General features: G+C 43.8%; 2 protein-coding genes across 3 annotated transcripts in view; one reads left to right on the forward strand and one right to left on the reverse strand.

The window, feature by feature from the left end:
- The window catches only part of RUFY3 (RUN and FYVE domain containing 3), a 388,583-nt gene that overhangs the window by 45,221 nt on the left and 325,053 nt on the right, over positions 1-18,309 (forward strand). The gene's annotated exons all lie outside the window — the stretch shown is intronic.
- On the reverse strand, positions 1,085-16,577 carry LOC309544925 (C-X-C motif chemokine 10-like). The gene is made up of 4 exons (XM_082243931.1): positions 16,391-16,577; positions 16,147-16,270; positions 14,415-14,498; positions 1,085-1,310 (listed from the first exon to the last, which is right to left on the reverse strand). The coding sequence occupies exons 1-4, from the start codon at positions 16,557-16,559 to the stop codon at positions 1,274-1,276; spliced, it is 414 nt and encodes a 137-aa protein (XP_082100057.1). The 5' UTR covers positions 16,560-16,577; the 3' UTR covers positions 1,085-1,273.

The raw sequence follows: 18,309 nt of genomic DNA on the forward strand, positions 1-18,309 counted from the left end.
TTATTTAAAATAATTATTATTATTCTGCCCATTGAAATGAAGTAATGCTCAAGCACCAGCGTTTAGGTGTCTTTAGCAGCTTTTAGTAGCGTCAAGTATTTTTTTTAGCTAAACTCTGCTGCTCCTAGACACACTGGTAGTGTTTTTTTTTTCCTGCCTCTAAAAGCCTCTAAAAGCTCCTGCCACTAAACGCTACTAAAAGCCTATGTGTGCATGGACACATAGGCTAACATGCATGAGGCTATTGGAGGCAGGAAAAAAAAATGTCAGACACCTCTAGAAGCAGCTATAAAAACGTCCAAAACGTCCAGGACTAAAAGGGCATCTCCTAGTACAGTGATCATCTTTTCTGAAATTATTTCTAGATTGCTAGTTTATGCTGGCTCAAGTCTCAGACTCAAACATTAGAAAGGTTAGATAAAATTAGTAAGGCTGTTGAAAAGTTTATACTAACCATTACCAGTCTTTCAGGCATTTTGAGCATGAGGATGGTTTGCCAGGTGTTGCTCTACAGGCCATCCCACCTTTCAGGACAGTTGGTAAGGTTCAAATTTGATATTGAATATGACTCGAGTTGTAGTGTTTGAACTAACTTAAGTTGGTTGCTTTTTTTTTTTCTTTTAAAAGAAAGAAATGTTGTAAGCTGATGTTCATACTAAAGTTTAATTTTTATTCAACCAATAATAAAAGGCCACTGCCAATGTTTTTATTTTACCTGCTGTCTGCAATCCCATGTACTCTCAGGGGAGTAAGAACTTATAAACCAAAAACCAAATTGTGGCATGACTTGCTATACTATTGGAAAAAGCAATCGTCACTGACAAACTTTGATGTTATGTGTATAGATAAGACTGGTTGTTGCATCTGTATCTGAAAAACCAAGAAGGTGATTCCTATTCACTTGGTGTGTCCACCGAACAGTATGGTTTTTGACTAGTTTAATACCAGTAGTAATCAGAGGAGTATTGACCTCATCTATACTGCATTATTGTTTAATGTCTTTTTTTTTTTTGCTGCCATCAAACAGAGTAAGCACACTTTAAACATTTCTAAAACATTTATTTATAAAAATATAAATCTCACATCTTTTAAGGTAGAAAAGTATCTCGGGAGGTATGTATTTACAGTAACATTGTTTAAATAGATGAATTTACAAATATAAAAATATGCATGGCATAGGTCATTCCAGTTATCCGTAATCACAAGACAGTGGGAAAGGTAGAATGAATCTATTGAAAGGCTCTCTGTCATATTCCTCAGTTTGTATAGTCCCTCAGGGATGTCTGATCACTGGGATGTGTTTCAGAAATCTGCAGGAATAAAAAAATATTTCATAAGACATACATGCCAATACGATATAGCACGTTGTACATTTAGCATTATATATTAAATACAACTTAAATAAAAATAAGATAAACACTAACATACTGTATATGATAAATCAATATTTATCTCCGCAAGCGGTATTTATTTTGTGGGCTGCATTCGCCCCAAGAGGACATTATTGTTTTAGTCATACTGCCATTGACATGCAAGCAATTTTTATACATTTACAGTATAAGACATTTCTAAATGCATAATAATGCATGTAATGAGTTTAAATGATATCATTCACTCTGTGCATGTGCCTGCTTTTAGGTGCCGTCAGTTTAGCTGTGTCCAATTACAAAGTCTAGAAATTGCTGAAAGCTTGTAAAAGCATGTAAATGTGTGTAAGCCTGTATAAACACACCTAATCATGGTTGAGCCTGTGTAAAGGCATATACATCTAAATATTAAGAAAAATAGTGCAGCGCTAAAAATGTGTGAGTAAATGTGCACGAAGTAAGTGTTACCATATGAAAAACTAGTGTTCGAACATAGGGGATGCCCGGCTAAGTATGATAAGGTCTGGGGGGCGTGGTGCGCCTCTGATCTTACCAACTCTGCTGTTTAGCTTTGACCTTGTGGAGCTGGTCCCTTTTATTTATTTATTTTTCTTTTTGCATATGCCATTTTCTACATTGCTCGTATGTCATGTCTGACGGTTTTACTTTATGCCGTGTTGGATTGCTGTGTGCTGTTCGCTTTCTAAGTTCACATGATTGAGATACAATGTTTATCATGGAAACTATCTTTCGTGTATGCCTACCTAACTTGATGTACCATTTTTGTTTACTTTTTATCTGATGTGTTGGCATTCCTGTTGAGTGCTTTGTTGTATGTACTTTGTGCTTTTTTCTCCGATAATAAAAATAATTTAAAAAAATGTGCACAAAGTAAAATGTGAACAATCAAACCAAAATGCAAAAAAATGCAAAAAATCAAAGTCCAGAGTGTCCATAAAGTGTAAACTGTGACTTGAAAAAGGTGTTGACTCCAGCATGTGAAATAACAGCAAAAAATGATAAATCCCACACCAAAGGAATCAAGATGTGCTCACCAGATTGTATGGACCCAAAGTACTGTACAGCAAATGGGTCATACACGCTGTATATGTAGATGTCCTCGGTACCGAATAGGCAGGAACCTCAGCAGCGTCTCTGGATCACAGGTGTTGATGAATATCTTCCAAATCGGTCCGCACGGGAATGCCTAGGAGTCCCCACTCATGGGATTGTGGAGAGGGATAAACCAAAAGGACACCATAGCATAATACCGTATGGGCAATTTATTGGAAGATACAGGAATACACTTACAATTTCACAGGTGGTAAGAAGCATTCAGAAAAGATAGGCACTCATGATACTCCTAACTAGGGTTGAGCGAACACCTAGATGTCCGTGTTCGACGGGTTCGGCCGAACTTTAAAAAAAAGTCCGGGTCCGTGTCCCAGACTTTTACCGAACTTTTCCCGGACACCGAACCCCATTGAAGTCAATGGGGACCCGAACTTTAAGGCACTAAAATGGCTCTAAAACACCAAAGGAAAGGGCTAGAGTGCTGCAAATGGCAGCAAAACGTAATTAAGAGCATGGCAAGTGCTCTGCAAACAAATGTGGATAGGGAAATAACTTAAAACAACAAAAAAAAAACAGAAAAATAAAACAATGTTCTTCTTCATCTCTGAAGGACGAGGCCCATATGGAGTAGGAGGGAGGTTGAGGTGGTGGTGGATGTGGCGGTGACATAGGCGTGCGCACAGGGTGTGCTGGGTGTGCCTGGGCACACCCTAATCACCTAGGGCACATAGCATTGCCAGTGAGGAGATGGGAAAGATCTCCCTGGGACCTGCTCTGCTCTATTTCTCCTTGCCTACAGGTACATGGCCCCGATACATTACTCTCCCTGCTGGCAAACACATGCATGTGTATTTCAACTTTGGGGTGCACACCTTAATGCAATAGGCTGCGCACACCTATGGGCGGTGTAGGTGGAAGCGGCGGTGGAGGAGGACCAGGGCCGGATTAACAGCATCATGGGCTTGGTGCTGAGGATTTTGAAGGGCCTTAAGGGCCGTGCCTTGCCATGCACCCAGAGGAGGAAGGGTGCAGCCATGCATGCCTAATTCAACATGGGATGCTGTCTCTGAAGCCCATAAACACATCCATGCATCGCCAACTGTCCCTCCTTGTCCGGCCTTCACGCTGTGTGGGGAGGTTCTGAGGGTGCTGCCTGGGGAAGCGAGCATAGAAGCCAGACTTCTGTGTTTACAAGTGACAGAAGAGCGGTAACAGTGAATATGGCCAACCCGGGGCCTATATAAAAGGTAGGGGCCTGGAGCTGCAGCTCCAATAGCCCCTACATTAATCTGGCCCTGAGGAGGAGGACGAGGTAGCCAACACTGCTTCTTTTCAAAAATTTTAAATGAGGGTACACCCCAAAAGAGTGAGAAAGAGCAAAAATGGAACAATGGGTGGGTAAGGTCGGTATCCATTGCTATTCTGCATAAGGTACGGAAAAGTCCCGTGGGATCCATGCCTGGTTCATTTTAATGAACGTGAGCTTGTCCACATTGTCTCTGGACAGGCGGCTGCGCTTGTCTGTTATAACGCCCCCAGCCGTGCTAAATACCCGTTCAGATAATACACTGGCTGCAGGGCACGCCAGCACCTCCAAGGCGTAAAGGGCAAGCTCAGGCCATGTGCCCAATTTGGAGACCCAGAAGTTGAAGGGGGCAGACCCGTCATTCACTACATGTAGGCGTGTGCACACATACTGCTCCACCATGTTGGTAAAATGCTGCCTCCTGCTAAGACGTTCCATCTGAGCTGCTGGTGCTGCTGTTTGTTGTGGCGTGCTGACAAAGCTTTTCCACATTTCGGCCATGCTAACCCTGCCTTCTGAGGTGCTGGCGGTGCCCTGGTTGCGTTGGCGACCTCCTCCTCCTCCTCCTCTGCCTTGTGCTTCCACTGTGGCCCCGCTGTCAGATGGGAATGCCAGCAGCATGGCGTCTACCAGCGTGCGCTTGTACTCGCGCATCTTGCGATCGCGCTCCAGTGAGTGAATTAAGGACGGTACGTTGTCCTTGTAATGGGGATCCAGCAGCGTGGCCACCCAGTAATCAGCACAAGTTAGAATGTGGGCAACTCGGCGGTCGTTGTGGAGACACTGCAGCATGTAATCGCTCATGTGTGCCAGGCTGCCCAGAGGCGACGAAAGGCTGTCCTCTGTGGGAGGTGTATCGTCCGTGTCCTCTGTATCCCCCCAGCCACGCACCAGTGATGGCCATGAGCTGGCCTGGGTGCCACCCTGCTGTGAACATGGTTCCATCTCCTCCTCCAGCTCCTCCTCCTCCTCATCCTCCTCATCCTCCAGAACTGTGCCCCTGCTGGACAATTGCGTCCCTGGCGTTTGCGTGTGCAGGAACCCACCCTCGGAGCCCCTTGCGAATGACTGCCCTGAAAGCCTTGGAAATGTTACCTCTTCATCCTCCTCCTCCTCCTCATCCTGTGCCACATCCTCTTCCATCATCGCCCGAATTGTTTTTTCAAGGAGGCATAGAAGTGGGATAGTTAAGCTGAGAACGGCGTCATTGCCACTGGCCATGTTGGTGGAGTACTCAAAACAGCGCAACAAGGCACACAGGTCTCGCATGGAGGCCCAGTTATTGGTGGTGAAGTGGTGCTGTTCCGCAGAGCGACTCACGCGTGCGTGCTGCAGCTGAAACTCCACTATGGCCTGCTGCTGCTCGCACAGTCTTTCCAGCATGTGCAAGGTGGAGTTCCAACTTGTGGGCACGTCACATATGAGGCGGTGAGCGGGAAGGCCGAAGTTACGCTGCAGCGCTGCCAGGCGAGCAGCAGCAGGGTAAGAACGCCGAAAGTGCGCACAAACGGCCCGCACTTTCTGCAGCAGCTCTGACATATCGGGGTAGTTTTTAAGGAACCTCTGCACCACCAAATTCAGCACATGCGCCAGGCAAGGGATGTGCGTCAAACCGGCTAGGCCCAGAGCTGCTATGAGATTTCGCCCGTTATCACACACCACCAGGCCGGGCTTGAGGCTCGCTGGCAGCAACCACTCATTTGTCTGCTGTTCCATGCTCCTCCACAACTCCTGCGCGGTGTGTGGTTTGTCCCCCAAACAGGCAAGTTGTAAAACTGCCTGCTGTCGTTTACCCCTGGCCGTGCTGAAGTTGGTGGTGAAGGTGTTACGCTGTCTGGATGAGGAGGCGGTAGAGGATGAGGAAGCGGAGTAGGAGGAGTTACGAACAGGAGGCAAACTGAAGCGCCCTGCAATCCTCGGTGGTGGAAGGACATGCGCCAAATTGCTATCCGCCTCAGGCCCATCCGCCACTGCATTTACCCAGTGTGCCGTTAGGGAGATATAACGCCCCTGACCGTGCTTACTGGTCCACGTATCCGTAGTTAGGTGGACCTTGGCACAGATGGCGTTGCGCAGTGCACACCTGATATTTTCCCCCACTTGGTTGTGCAGGGAAGGGATGGCTTGCCTGGAAAAGTAGTGGCGGCTGGGCACGACGTACTGTGGGACAGCCACCGACATAAGGTTTTTAAAACTGTGCGTCTCCACCAGACGGAATGACAGCATTTCAAAGGCCAATAATTTTGAAATGCTGGCATTCAGGGCCAGGGATCGCGGTAGGGTAGGGGGGTACTTCCTCTTCCTCTCAAGTGTTTGGGAGATGGAAAGCTGAACGCTTCCACGGGACATTGTGGAGATGGTTGTTGGTGACCCAGGTGGTGGTGTTGCTGACAGATCGTCTGTTTGCGGGGTGGCAGGTGCCGGTATCACTACAGATGTGGCTGGAGCGGCCGAGACTGCAGCAGAAGAGGAAGCAGGATGAGCCAGAGACGTTTCTTGGTTTTGAAGGTGTGTACTCCACTGCAGCTCGTGCTTTGCACTTAGATGCCTGATCATGCAGGTTGTGCTCAGGTTGAGAAGGTTCATGCCTCGCTTCAAGCTCTGATTGCACAGGGTGCAAACCACTCGTGTCCTGTCATCAGCACATTTTCTAAAGAACTTCCACGCTAGAGAACTCCTTTGAGCTGACTTTGGTGCGCTCGTTCCCTTGCTGCGTTGGGCAGTAGCGGGCGTAGTGTCTAGGGCACGGCCGCTCCGCTTCTGCACCCTGCTCCCTCTTCTGCTGTGCTAGTGGCTCTGTGCGACCACCGCCTCTTCCTCCAAACTACTCAGGTCACCTGCATGACGTTCATTCCATGTGGGGTCGAGGACCTCATCGTCCTCCACATCATCTTCCACCCAGTCTTCACCCCTGCCCTCCTTGTCGGTCTCCACAATGCTGAACGCCGCAGCAGTTGGCACCTGCGTTTCGTCATCATCGGAGACGTGCTGCGATGATCCTTGCATGTACTCATCTTGAGAAATAAGTGGTTGGGCATCGCTGCACTCAATCTCTTCCACTTCTGGGGCAGGGCTAGGTGGATGGCCCTGGGAAACCCTGCTGACAGAGTCCTCAAAAAGAATAAGAGACTGCTGTATGGCTTGGGGCTCAGACTGCTGGCCTGATTTGCAAGGGGGTGAGGTGAAAGACGGTTGGACATTGGCTGCAGGTGCCAACTCTGACCTTTCTGCAGTAGACTGGGTGGGAGACAATGTGAAGGAACTGGAGGCACTGTCAGCAGCAAACCAATCTACTATCGCCTCAACTTGTTCTGGCCTCATCACTTCTAGGGGCGTTTGATGCCCTACCAAATACTGATGCAGGTTCTGTCGCCTACTCACACTTGAGGAAGGTGTTTCACTTGTGCGTGTAGCTGGCACAGATCGACCATGTCCTCTCCTTGCAACAGGAGCTCTACCAGCAGCACCACGACCCAGGCCACGGCCCTTATTTGACGGTCTCCTCATATTTCTGTAATTTAAGATCTTGCCCTAGAAAGGTTTTTATTGAATAGCGGAATAGAAAATATGATCCAAAAAAAGTGTATGTATATCACACGTACACAACCACACTAGGCCCCAATTACTATTGTTTGTACCCCTAAAAGGCTAGATGAGGAGTAGGGGGAGTATGGAACAGGCAGCACCCTCAAACCTTCAGAAGTATGAGATGAACCCCAACAACTTGGAAAGGTGGATCTCTCTCACACGTACCGACACAGACTATCCCGCAATTCAATTGATCCTCAAAGGTTTTTATTGAATAGCGGAATAGGAAATATGATCAAAAAAAGTGTATGTATCTCGCACGTACACAACCACACTAGGCCCCAATTACTATTGTTTGTACCCCTAAAAGGCTAGATGAGGAGTAGGGGGAGTATGGAACAGGCAGCACCCTCAAACCTTCAGAAGTATGAGATGAACCCCAACAACTTGGAAAGGTGGATCTCTCTCACACGTACCAACACAGACTATCCCCCAATTTAACTGATCCCCAAAGGTTTTTGATTAAATAGCGGAATAGAAAATATGATCCCAAAAAAGTGTATGTATATCACACGTACACAACCACACTAGGCCCCAATTACTATTGTTTGTACCCCTAAAAGGCTAGGAGTAGGGGGAGTATGGAACAGGCAGCACCCTCAAACCTTCAGAAGTATGAGATGAACCCCAACAACTTGGAAAGGTGGATCTCTCTCACACGTACCAACACAGACTATCCCCCAATTTAACTGATCCCCAAAGGTTTTTGATTAAATAGCGGAATAGAAAATATGATCCCAAAAAAGTGTATGTATATCACACGTACACAACCACACTAGGCCCCAATTACTATTGTTTGTACCCCTAAAAGGCTAGGAGTAGGGGGAGTATGGAACAGGCAGCACCCTCAAACCTTCAGAAGTATGAGATGAACCCCAACAACTTGGAAAGGTGGATCTCTCTCACACGTACCAACACAGACTATCCCCCAATTTAACTGATCCCCAAAGGTTTTTGATTAAATAGCGGAATAGAAAATATGATCCCAAAAAAGTGTATGTATATCACACGTACACAACCACACTAGGCCCCAATTACTATTGTTTGTACCCCTAAAAGGCTAGGAGTAGGGGGAGTATGGAACAGGCAGCACCCTCAAACCTTCAGAAGTATGAGATGAACCCCAACAACTTGGAAAGGTGGATCTCTCTCACACGTACCAACACAGACTATCCCCCAATTTAACTGATCCCCAAAGGTTTTTGATTAAATAGCGGAATAGAAAATATGATCCCAAAAAAGTGTATGTATATCACACGTACACAACCACACTAGGCCCCAATTACTATTGTTTGTACCCCTAAAAGGCTAGGAGTAGGGGGAGTATGGAACAGGCAGCACCCTCAAACCTTCAGAAGTATGAGATGAACCCCAACAACTTGGAAAGGTGGATCTCTCTCACACGTACCAACACAGACTATCCCCCAATTTAACTGATCCCCAAAGGTTTTTGATTAAATAGCGGAATAGAAAATATGATCCCAAAAAAGTGTATGTATATCACACGTACACAACCACACTAGGCCCCAATTACTATTGTTTGTACCCCTAAAAGGCTAGGAGTAGGGGGAGTATGGAACAGGCAGCACCCTCAAACCTTCAGAAGTATGAGATGAACCCCAACAACTTGGAAAGGTGGATCTCTCTCACACGTACCAACACAGACTATCCCCCAATTTAACTGATCCCCAAAGGTTTTTGATTAAATAGCGGAATAGAAAATATGATCCCAAAAAAGTGTATGTATATCACACGTACACAACCACACTAGGCCCCAATTACTATTGTTTGTACCCCTAAAAGGCTAGGAGTAGGGGGAGTATGGAACAGGCAGCACCCTCAAACCTTCAGAAGTATGAGATGAACCCCAACAACTTGGAAAGGTGGATCTCTCTCACACGTACCAACACAGACTATCCCCCAATTTAACTGATCCCCAAAGGTTTTTGATTAAATAGCGGAATAGAAAATATGATCCCAAAAAAGTGTATGTATATCACACGTACACAACCACACTAGGCCCCAATTACTATTGTTTGTACCCCTAAAAGGCTAGGAGTAGGGGGAGTATGGAACAGGCAGCACCCTCAAACCTTCAGAAGTATGAGATGAACCCCAACAACTTGGAAAGGTGGATCTCTCTCACACGTACCAACACAGACTATCCCCCAATTTAACTGATCCCCAAAGGTTTTTGATTAAATAGCGGAATAGAAAATATGATCCCAAAAAAGTGTATGTATATCACACGTACACAACCACACTAGGCCCCAATTACTATTGTTTGTACCCCTAAAAGGCTAGGAGTAGGGGGAGTAGGGAACAGGCAGCACCCTCAAACCTTCAGAAGTATGAGATGAACCCCAACAACTTGGAAAGGTGGATCTCTCTCACACGTACCAACACAGACTATCCCCCAATTTAACTGATCCCCAAAGGTTTTTGATTAAATAGCGGAATAGAAAATATGATCCCAAAAAAGTGTATGTATATCACACGTACACAACCACACTAGGCCCCAATTACTATTGTTTGTACCCCTAAAAGGCTAGGAGTAGGGGGAGTATGGAACAGGCAGCACCCTCAAACCTTCAGAAGTATGAGATGAACCCCAACAACTTGGAAAGGTGGATCTCTCTCACACGTACCAACACAGACTATCCCCCAATTTAACTGATCCCCAAAGGTTTTTGATTAAATAGCGGAATAGAAAATATGATCCCAAAAAAGTGTATGTATATCACACGTACACAACCACACTAGGCCCCAATTACTATTGTTTGTACCCCTAAAAGGCTAGGAGTAGGGGGAGTATGGAACAGGCAGCACCCTCAAACCTTCAGAAGTATGAGATGAACCCCAACAACTTGGAAAGGTGGATCTCTCTCACACGTACCAACACAGACTATCCCCCAATTTAACTGATCCCCAAAGGTTTTTGATTAAATAGCGGAATAGAAAATATGATCCCAAAAAAGTGTATGTATATCACACGTACACAACCACACTAGGCCCCAATTACTATTGTTTGTACCCCTAAAAGGCTAGGAGTAGGGGGAGTATGGAACAGGCAGCACCCTCAAACCTTCAGAAGTATGAGATGAACCCCAACAACTTGGAAAGGTGGATCTCTCTCACACGTACCAACACAGACTATCCCCCAATTTAACTGATCCCCAAAGGTTTTTGATTAAATAGCGGAATAGAAAATATGATCCCAAAAAAGTGTATGTATATCACACGTACACAACCACACTAGGCCCCAATTACTATTGTTTGTACCCCTAAAAGGCTAGGAGTAGGGGGAGTATGGAACAGGCAGCACCCTCAAACCTTCAGAAGTATGAGATGAACCCCAACAACTTGGAAAGGTGGATCTCTCTCACACGTACCAACACAGACTATCCCCCAATTTAACTGATCCCCAAAGGTTTTTGATTAAATAGCGGAATAGAAAATATGATCCCAAAAAAGTGTATGTATATCACACGTACACAACCACACTAGGCCCCAATTACTATTGTTTGTACCCCTAAAAGGCTAGGAGTAGGGGGAGTATGGAACAGGCAGCACCCTCAAACCTTCAGAAGTATGAGATGAACCCCAACAACTTGGAAAGGTGGATCTCTCTCACACGTACCAACACAGACTATCCCCCAATTTAACTGATCCCCAAAGGTTTTTGATTAAATAGCGGAATAGAAAATATGATCCCAAAAAAGTGTATGTATATCACACGTACACAACCACACTAGGCCCCAATTACTATTGTTTGTACCCCTAAAAGGCTAGGAGTAGGGGGAGTATGGAACAGGCAGCACCCTCAAACCTTCAGAAGTATGAGATGAACCCCAACAACTTGGAAAGGTGGATCTCTCTCACACGTACCAACACAGACTATCCCCCAATTTAACTGATCCCCAAAGGTTTTTGATTAAATAGCGGAATAGAAAATATGATCCCAAAAAAGTGTATGTATATCACACGTACACAACCACACTAGGCCCCAATTACTATTGTTTGTACCCCTAAAAGGCTAGATGAGGAGTAGGGGGAGTATGGAACAGGCAGCACCCTCAAACCTTCAGAAGTATGAGATTGTGTTCACTGTACCCCACAAAGATTGAGTTCACTGCACCCCACAATGATTGTGTTCACTGCACCCCACAAAGATTGTGTTCACTGCACCTCACAAAGATTGTGTTCACTGTACCCCCCAAAGATTGTGTTCACTGCACCCCACAAAGATTCTGTTCACTGTACCCCACAAAGATTGTGTTCACTGCACCCCAAAAAGATTGTGTTCACTGCACCCCAAAAAGGATGTTGTTCACTGCACCCCAAAAAGGATGTTGTTCACTCCACCCCAAAAAGATTGTGTTCACTGCACCCCACAAAGATTGTGTTCACTGCACCCCAAAAAGATTGTGTTCACTGCACCCCAAAAATGATTTTGTTCACTGCACCCCAAAAAGGATTTTGTTCACTGCACCCCAAAAAGGATGTTGTTCACTCCACCCCAAAAAGATTGTGTTCACTGCACCCCAAAAAGATTGTGTTCACTGCACCCCACAAAGGATTTTGTTCACTGCACCCCAAAAAGATTGTGTTCACTGCACCCCAAAAAGGATGTTGTTCACTGCACCCCAAAAAGGATTTTGTTCACTGCACCCCAAAAAGATTGTGTTCACTGCACCCCACAAAGGATTTTGTTCACTGCACCCCACAAAGATTGTGTTCACTGCACACCAAAAAGGATTGTGTTCACTGCACCCCAAAAAGATTTTGTTCACTGCACCCCAAAAAGATTGTGTTCACTGCAGCCCAAAAAGATTGTGTTCACTGCAGCCCAAAAAGATTGTGTTCACTGCAGCCCAAAAAGATTGTGTTCACTGCAGCCCAAAAAGATTGTGTTCACTGCAGCCCAAAAAGATTGTGTTCACTGCAGCTCACACACAGAAAAATGGATGTGGATCACTGACACCTGCCTATCTCCAATCCCACACCACACAGCAATATCGATTGTAGTTTGTAGAACACAGTTTCCCTAAAATTCAGCAGACTCTGTCCCTAACAGGATTGAGAAGAGATCGTAGATCAGGATTGAGTGCAGACCCCACCCCCCACACAGCAATATCGATTGTAGTTTGTAGAAGACACTGACCCTATAATTCAGCAGACTCTATCCCTAAAATGCCTACAACTCGCCCTGCCTAAACACTCCGACCTGTCCCTCAATTCTATCCGGACACAAATGGTTTTTTCCTGCCTATCTTTCCCTAATCAGCAGCCAGCACGTTGATGTGTGCTCTGTCCCTGAATCTAAGCAGCATAATGACGCCGCTGCGGCTGCCTCGAACTTATAAAGACTTGGTCACATGCTTCAGACGGCCAATCACAGCTACTGAGACATTTGCAGGCATGGCTGGGATGGCTTAAGGCACACCAGTTAAACGATTGTTGATTGGCTGTTGAAAGCCCGCCATGAAAAGAGCGCCAAAGCATGCAAAACCCGGAAATAAAACGACCGAACACGGATTTTTACCCGAACATACAGTAAAGTGTCCGTGTCCGTGTTCGGGTACAAAAAATCCAATTATTCGGTACGAACACGAATAATACAGTCCGTGTTCGCTCAACACTACTCCTAACGCGTTTCCTTAAAAATAACATCCTCAAAGGAATAAGGCTAATTCCTTTGAGGATGTTATTTTTAAGGAAACACATTAGGAGTATCATGAGTGCCTATCTTTTCTGAATGCTTCTTACCACCTGTGAAATTGTAAGTGTATTCCTTTGTCTTCCAATAAATTGCCCATACGGTATTATGCTATGGTGTCGTTTTGGTTTATCCCTATCCACAATCCCAAATGCGTTAGGAGTATCATGAGTGCCTATCTTTTCTGAATGCTTCTTACCACCTGTGAAATTGTAACTGTATTCCTTTATCTTCCAATAAATTGCCCATACGGTATTATGCTATGGTGTCCTTTTGGTTTATCCCTCTCCACAATCCCATGAGTGGGGACTCCTAGGCATTCCCGTGCGGAATGTACTTTGCTGTACTATGGGTCCATACCATCTGGTGAAGCACATCTTGATTCCTTTGGTGTGGGATTTAACATTTGTTGCAGTTATTTCACATGCTGGAGTCAACACCTTTTTCAAGTCACAGTTTACACTTTATGGACATTCTGGACTTTGATTTTTTTGCATATTTTTTACATTTTGGTTTGATTGTTCACGTTTTACTTCGTGCACATTTACTCACACATTTTTAGGGCTGCACTATTTTTCTTAATATTTTGATCACCATCACTGTCGGTTGGAGTGTTAGCAGCTTTATATTGTGTTTTACTTTACAGATTAGTTTTAAGTTAGCGCAGTTTATTCACATATTTTCCACTAGATACATCTAAATGCAGGAAAAATTGATCTGGGAAGCAAATATATTGTTTGTTCATACTTCTCAGAATCTTTATCCTGAGTTTAGATAATCTAAACACTGGAGTGCTAGTGTGAGTAAGGCCCCTATCACACTGGTGCGACTTGTCCTGCGACTTGGGACTGCAAAGTTGCATGACAACTCGTATCCCATGATCTACAATGAGTACCTGTATCTATACCATACCATATCTGCAACTTCAAAGTAGTCCCTACACTACTTTGTTCCGAATTTGATGCGACTTGAGGTCCATAGACCTCAAGATTACACAGGCATTGCTTCAAGTCCTGTCGAAGTCGCAGCAAAGTCACTTGGCAAAGTCGCGCCAAAGTCACGTCAATGTTGTGCGACTTTCAGGTCGTACAAATGTGAAAGGGGTCTGAGACCTAAAGTAGTGTAAATTGTGGTAAATGCCATGTAATGTACAGGTGAGATGTGGTATCTTTTTAGAAACATATAGCTGTGCCTTCACTCTTTCCAATATATCTAATTTCAATACATTGGGAAAAAAAATCACTCCTACCCACTTTTTTAGTACTGTAAACAAACTTCTATACACAGTTTTGGGCTGTGTGCACATCGAACTTTGAAATAACCCAATATCTGGAGACTTCTTTAAAAAAATAGTACCTACCGTTTTGTTCCACTGAGCAGAACTTTTATTTCTTTCAGGTCAGGACTGACACATTTTGTAGCACCGGTGCTTTTTAATGTGACACTGAGGAAGAACAAAATTTAGAAAGCCATTAGTATATTTGAACACTTATTAAATGAGAAGTATGGGTTCAAGGAAAAAAATAATTATACTCACCTAGGTAAATGCAGCATCGATCTGATGCTGCATCTGTCCCCTGCCGCTTCTAAGGCTGAGAACTGAGCAATCAAAGAATGCTGATTGCTCAGTTCTCAGACTTCACTGAGCAGAGGGCTGGGGACTTTCAGTCAATGGTTCTCTGCTTTGCTCCCCCATGCTTACTGGAGCATGGGCTATGACGGGGCATAAGCGGCTGGCTCAGTCTCTCAGCGGCTTGCTGAGAGGCTGAGCCAGCTGCCAGTCCAGGCATCTGGTTTGATCCCAACCATATGGGACCAGACCAGCTCTGTGCTGTCAGCTGACAGCAGGCTTTAGTCCACCCTAAAACTAATATCCCTGCATCTATAGACATCCATGATCTAACACAAACCTATTCAAACCTGTAAAGAAGAAATCAGTATACATGTCTTTTTTTAAGTAGATCCGATCTGGTCTCCAGCGGCAGAGGACACGGCAAACAATGGCTGTGAAATTAATGGGGAGTGACGTCACCCAAAGACTTACTATGGGGCTTCCATTGTCAGATGTGTCCTCTGCACCCGCCTCCACAGCGACGCTGCGGCTGACAGCTCAGCGTGGGAATGAGTTGGATCGGCTTCAAAAAAGGTATAAATACTGATTTCTTCTTTACAGGGCTAGATAGGTTAGTGTTAGATCGTGGATGTCTGTAGATGCAGGGATTTTAGTGTTAGGGTGGACTTTTACTTTATTGAATGAAACAAAAATCTATTTCATCTCATGTCTCTTTTGAGATTTTCTATATCCTGCCTTTACACTACCTTGTCTATTTTATCAGCAGGCCACCATTCTTTTAAAGTTAAACATTGCGGAAGTGCAAGGTGTATGCTTGGTAAATAGTTAAAAATATCCTAATTTTTTTTTTCTTCAAATTCATTTAGGTCCTTCAAATAAATTTATAACATGCAACATGAATAAATAGTACTATTAAAAATGGCACGAAATTACAATAATGAAAATTTCCATGGATATTCCTGTTTTTTATATTAAAATATCCAAAATTGTGAAAAATAAAAATTCTAACATGATTTTAGGTTTGCTTCATTTACTTTAGATTTTTAAAAATGGTATTCTTATGTACAAACTGAAATGGCTATTCTTAATACATACTGCAAAGAATATTAGGTGGGCAGCCACTCTTGGCTACCAATCACTCTATGGGGTATGCAGGGGCCAAATCACTCTAATTTGAATATTACACGTGATGACCATAAAAGGCTTTGGGTAAAGGGCAATAACAAGTGCTTTTAACCTATTTCAATTCTTGCTTTGCACAAAGATTTTTTTAATACGTTTAATGTAGAATGAAAAAAGTGTTAATTGCAAGCATGCTACTTTAACATATTAACCAAGATGAACATGGGTCCGAACAGATTTAAGGAAAGACAGATGTTTGCAACATCTGTTCACCTTTTTTTTTGTGTATGACCACCCTAAGCTGTTGAAAATTGTCATCTGCTATGCCATTGGGTGAGTACATATACAATAGATATAGCAATTACATTATGTATTCCATAATGTACATTCTACTTACATATATTCAGTGTTTTCACACAGAGAGCTGCTTGGATAAATGTCCAGTTGAGCCAGGGCCTTGAAATGCACCTGATTGGATAGCGTGTTACACAGGCAGCGCTTCCCACGAGGAACGGCAAATCCTGAATACAAAAATAAAAATAGATCAATTAGTGATTATACAGACAATGGCAAAAACAGTAGGATATGCAGTCTATGCTTATACATAGATTCTAAATATTATAATATATAATTGACTGTACCTTGTATAAGAGGAGTAGAGAGCAGGAGAAAGCACATGATGACAGCACACTTCTTGTCCATATTTATGATGTTGGATTCTCTCTGACCAAGATCTAGAGTAGACAGCTGTGTGAAGTACAGCAGCATTGGTCTGTTTATATACACTTGCACTGGATTGCATAATCCCATGATGTCATCAGCGGGGGATACTGAAATTCTCTATGTTCCATCTATATTTCAGTATTGTAGGAAGGATTTTAGGAAGTGAAAGCACCGTTGAAGACCTTTTCCAGTCAACAAAAAAACACTCAATGTCCGTTTCTGTTAATGCCAGTCATGATGGTGCTTTCCCAGAAACCTGTGGTCGATAAAGAAAAAAAAGAGAGAGTGTTATAGAGTTTCTACTTTTATATTTTTTTATATACTTTTTTTTAATATTACTTTTATAACTGTGGTGCAAAATGGCTGAATATGCATTTTTTTCAGTTAAAATGTGTGGTGGTAGCTATTGTTTGTGCATGTGTGTGTGTGCATACACCAGGAACGATCACTGTCCTTTGTTGTCACATAAATTGTTGTCCTGAGGGCTGGAAAATCTCTGTACAGGGTGAGACTAAAGCCTGGTACACACCACTAGTTTTTTTTCATTCATCCCAGCAGGTTGAATGGAAAGAAAACTGACAGTTCTGGTCAGAGATGCTGTACTAATGAATCAACGTTAGTACAGCGATCTCCCCTGATGTGCTATTGTGTTATGACCGGGGGAAGCCAGAACACTCCGGTCAGTGCTCTCAGCCATTGGCTGAAAGCGTAAATCGGGAGGCGGTCAGTTGCTGGTTTTTCCTCCGACCGAAGCTGGCAAAATGGCCAGCTTCCGTCACTCCGGCTGCCATACACACCTATGTACTAGGCTTTTAAAGCCATTGTCACAAATTGGCAGTGACAGGATCTGAGACTGTCATCGCCACAGCTTTTAGTATTCACAAATATATCAGAGCTTCAAGCATCTGCCTCAGTTACTAGATTATCAATGATATACACAAAGATATTGAGCTGCTTAGCAGTACAATACAAATGTGATGTTAATGCCAAAGCTGGGTTGTTCGATAAGTCTAGGTTGCATTATAAATGAGGAAAACAGCAGCACTTTAATTAGAATTTTTAAACTGCCATTTTAAGCCTTAAAGTGTATCTATGGTCAAAATGTAAAATCATATACTCATTTCCACACTGTATTACAATTATTTCTGTCCCACTCCAATTACACTGAATGATTTTGAAGTTACTTTGTGAAGATTCCTTCTGGATTACAAAGGTGTTGAGGGAAGGAGTTTCAGGAGGCGGAATCAGTACAGGAGTCACTCCTTGCAGGCACCAAGGTACCATGGGATATGTAGTCCTTAAAAATGGAAATGAACAACAGAGGAGAAGCTACAAATCATTCAGGGAAATTGTGGACAGAGATGGCCAGAGGACAGGCAGCACTCACAACATAAAAGTGTATGCTGTGACTATAGATAATGTAACATTATGGTTGAGCAGAAATGGACAGACATTGCCTCCAGAATGTCAGGTGTGGGCATACTTTCTCTTGATTCAATGAGTTGCCAATGGGATTCCCCCATGATAAGAGCAGTGCACATGATGTTCTCTGACCCTTTCCATTGCTGCCGGGAGATTGTTATTGTGTTGGGCAATCTTCCTTTGTTCAAACAAGCATATTTGACTGACAGAGGCATTTGTTAGCACTTCCATGGTGGTCCAAATGGTTCAATAATTAAAAGCAATTTTGGAACTGGGGAAATCACTATCAATAATGACTTTTGACAAGCATATGTTTTTCACATTGGTTTAAAATTATTCTTCATTATACCAGATGTTTGTTGCCCAGCCCTGGCTTCAGAGTTGATTACAGCTTTTTCCAACAATCAACTCAATT

The sequence above is a fragment of the Pelophylax lessonae genome, assembly GCF_965119305.1.
Source record: "Pelophylax lessonae genome assembly, chromosome: 1".
In the NCBI taxonomy this organism is placed as follows: domain Eukaryota; kingdom Metazoa; phylum Chordata; class Amphibia; order Anura; family Ranidae; genus Pelophylax; species Pelophylax lessonae.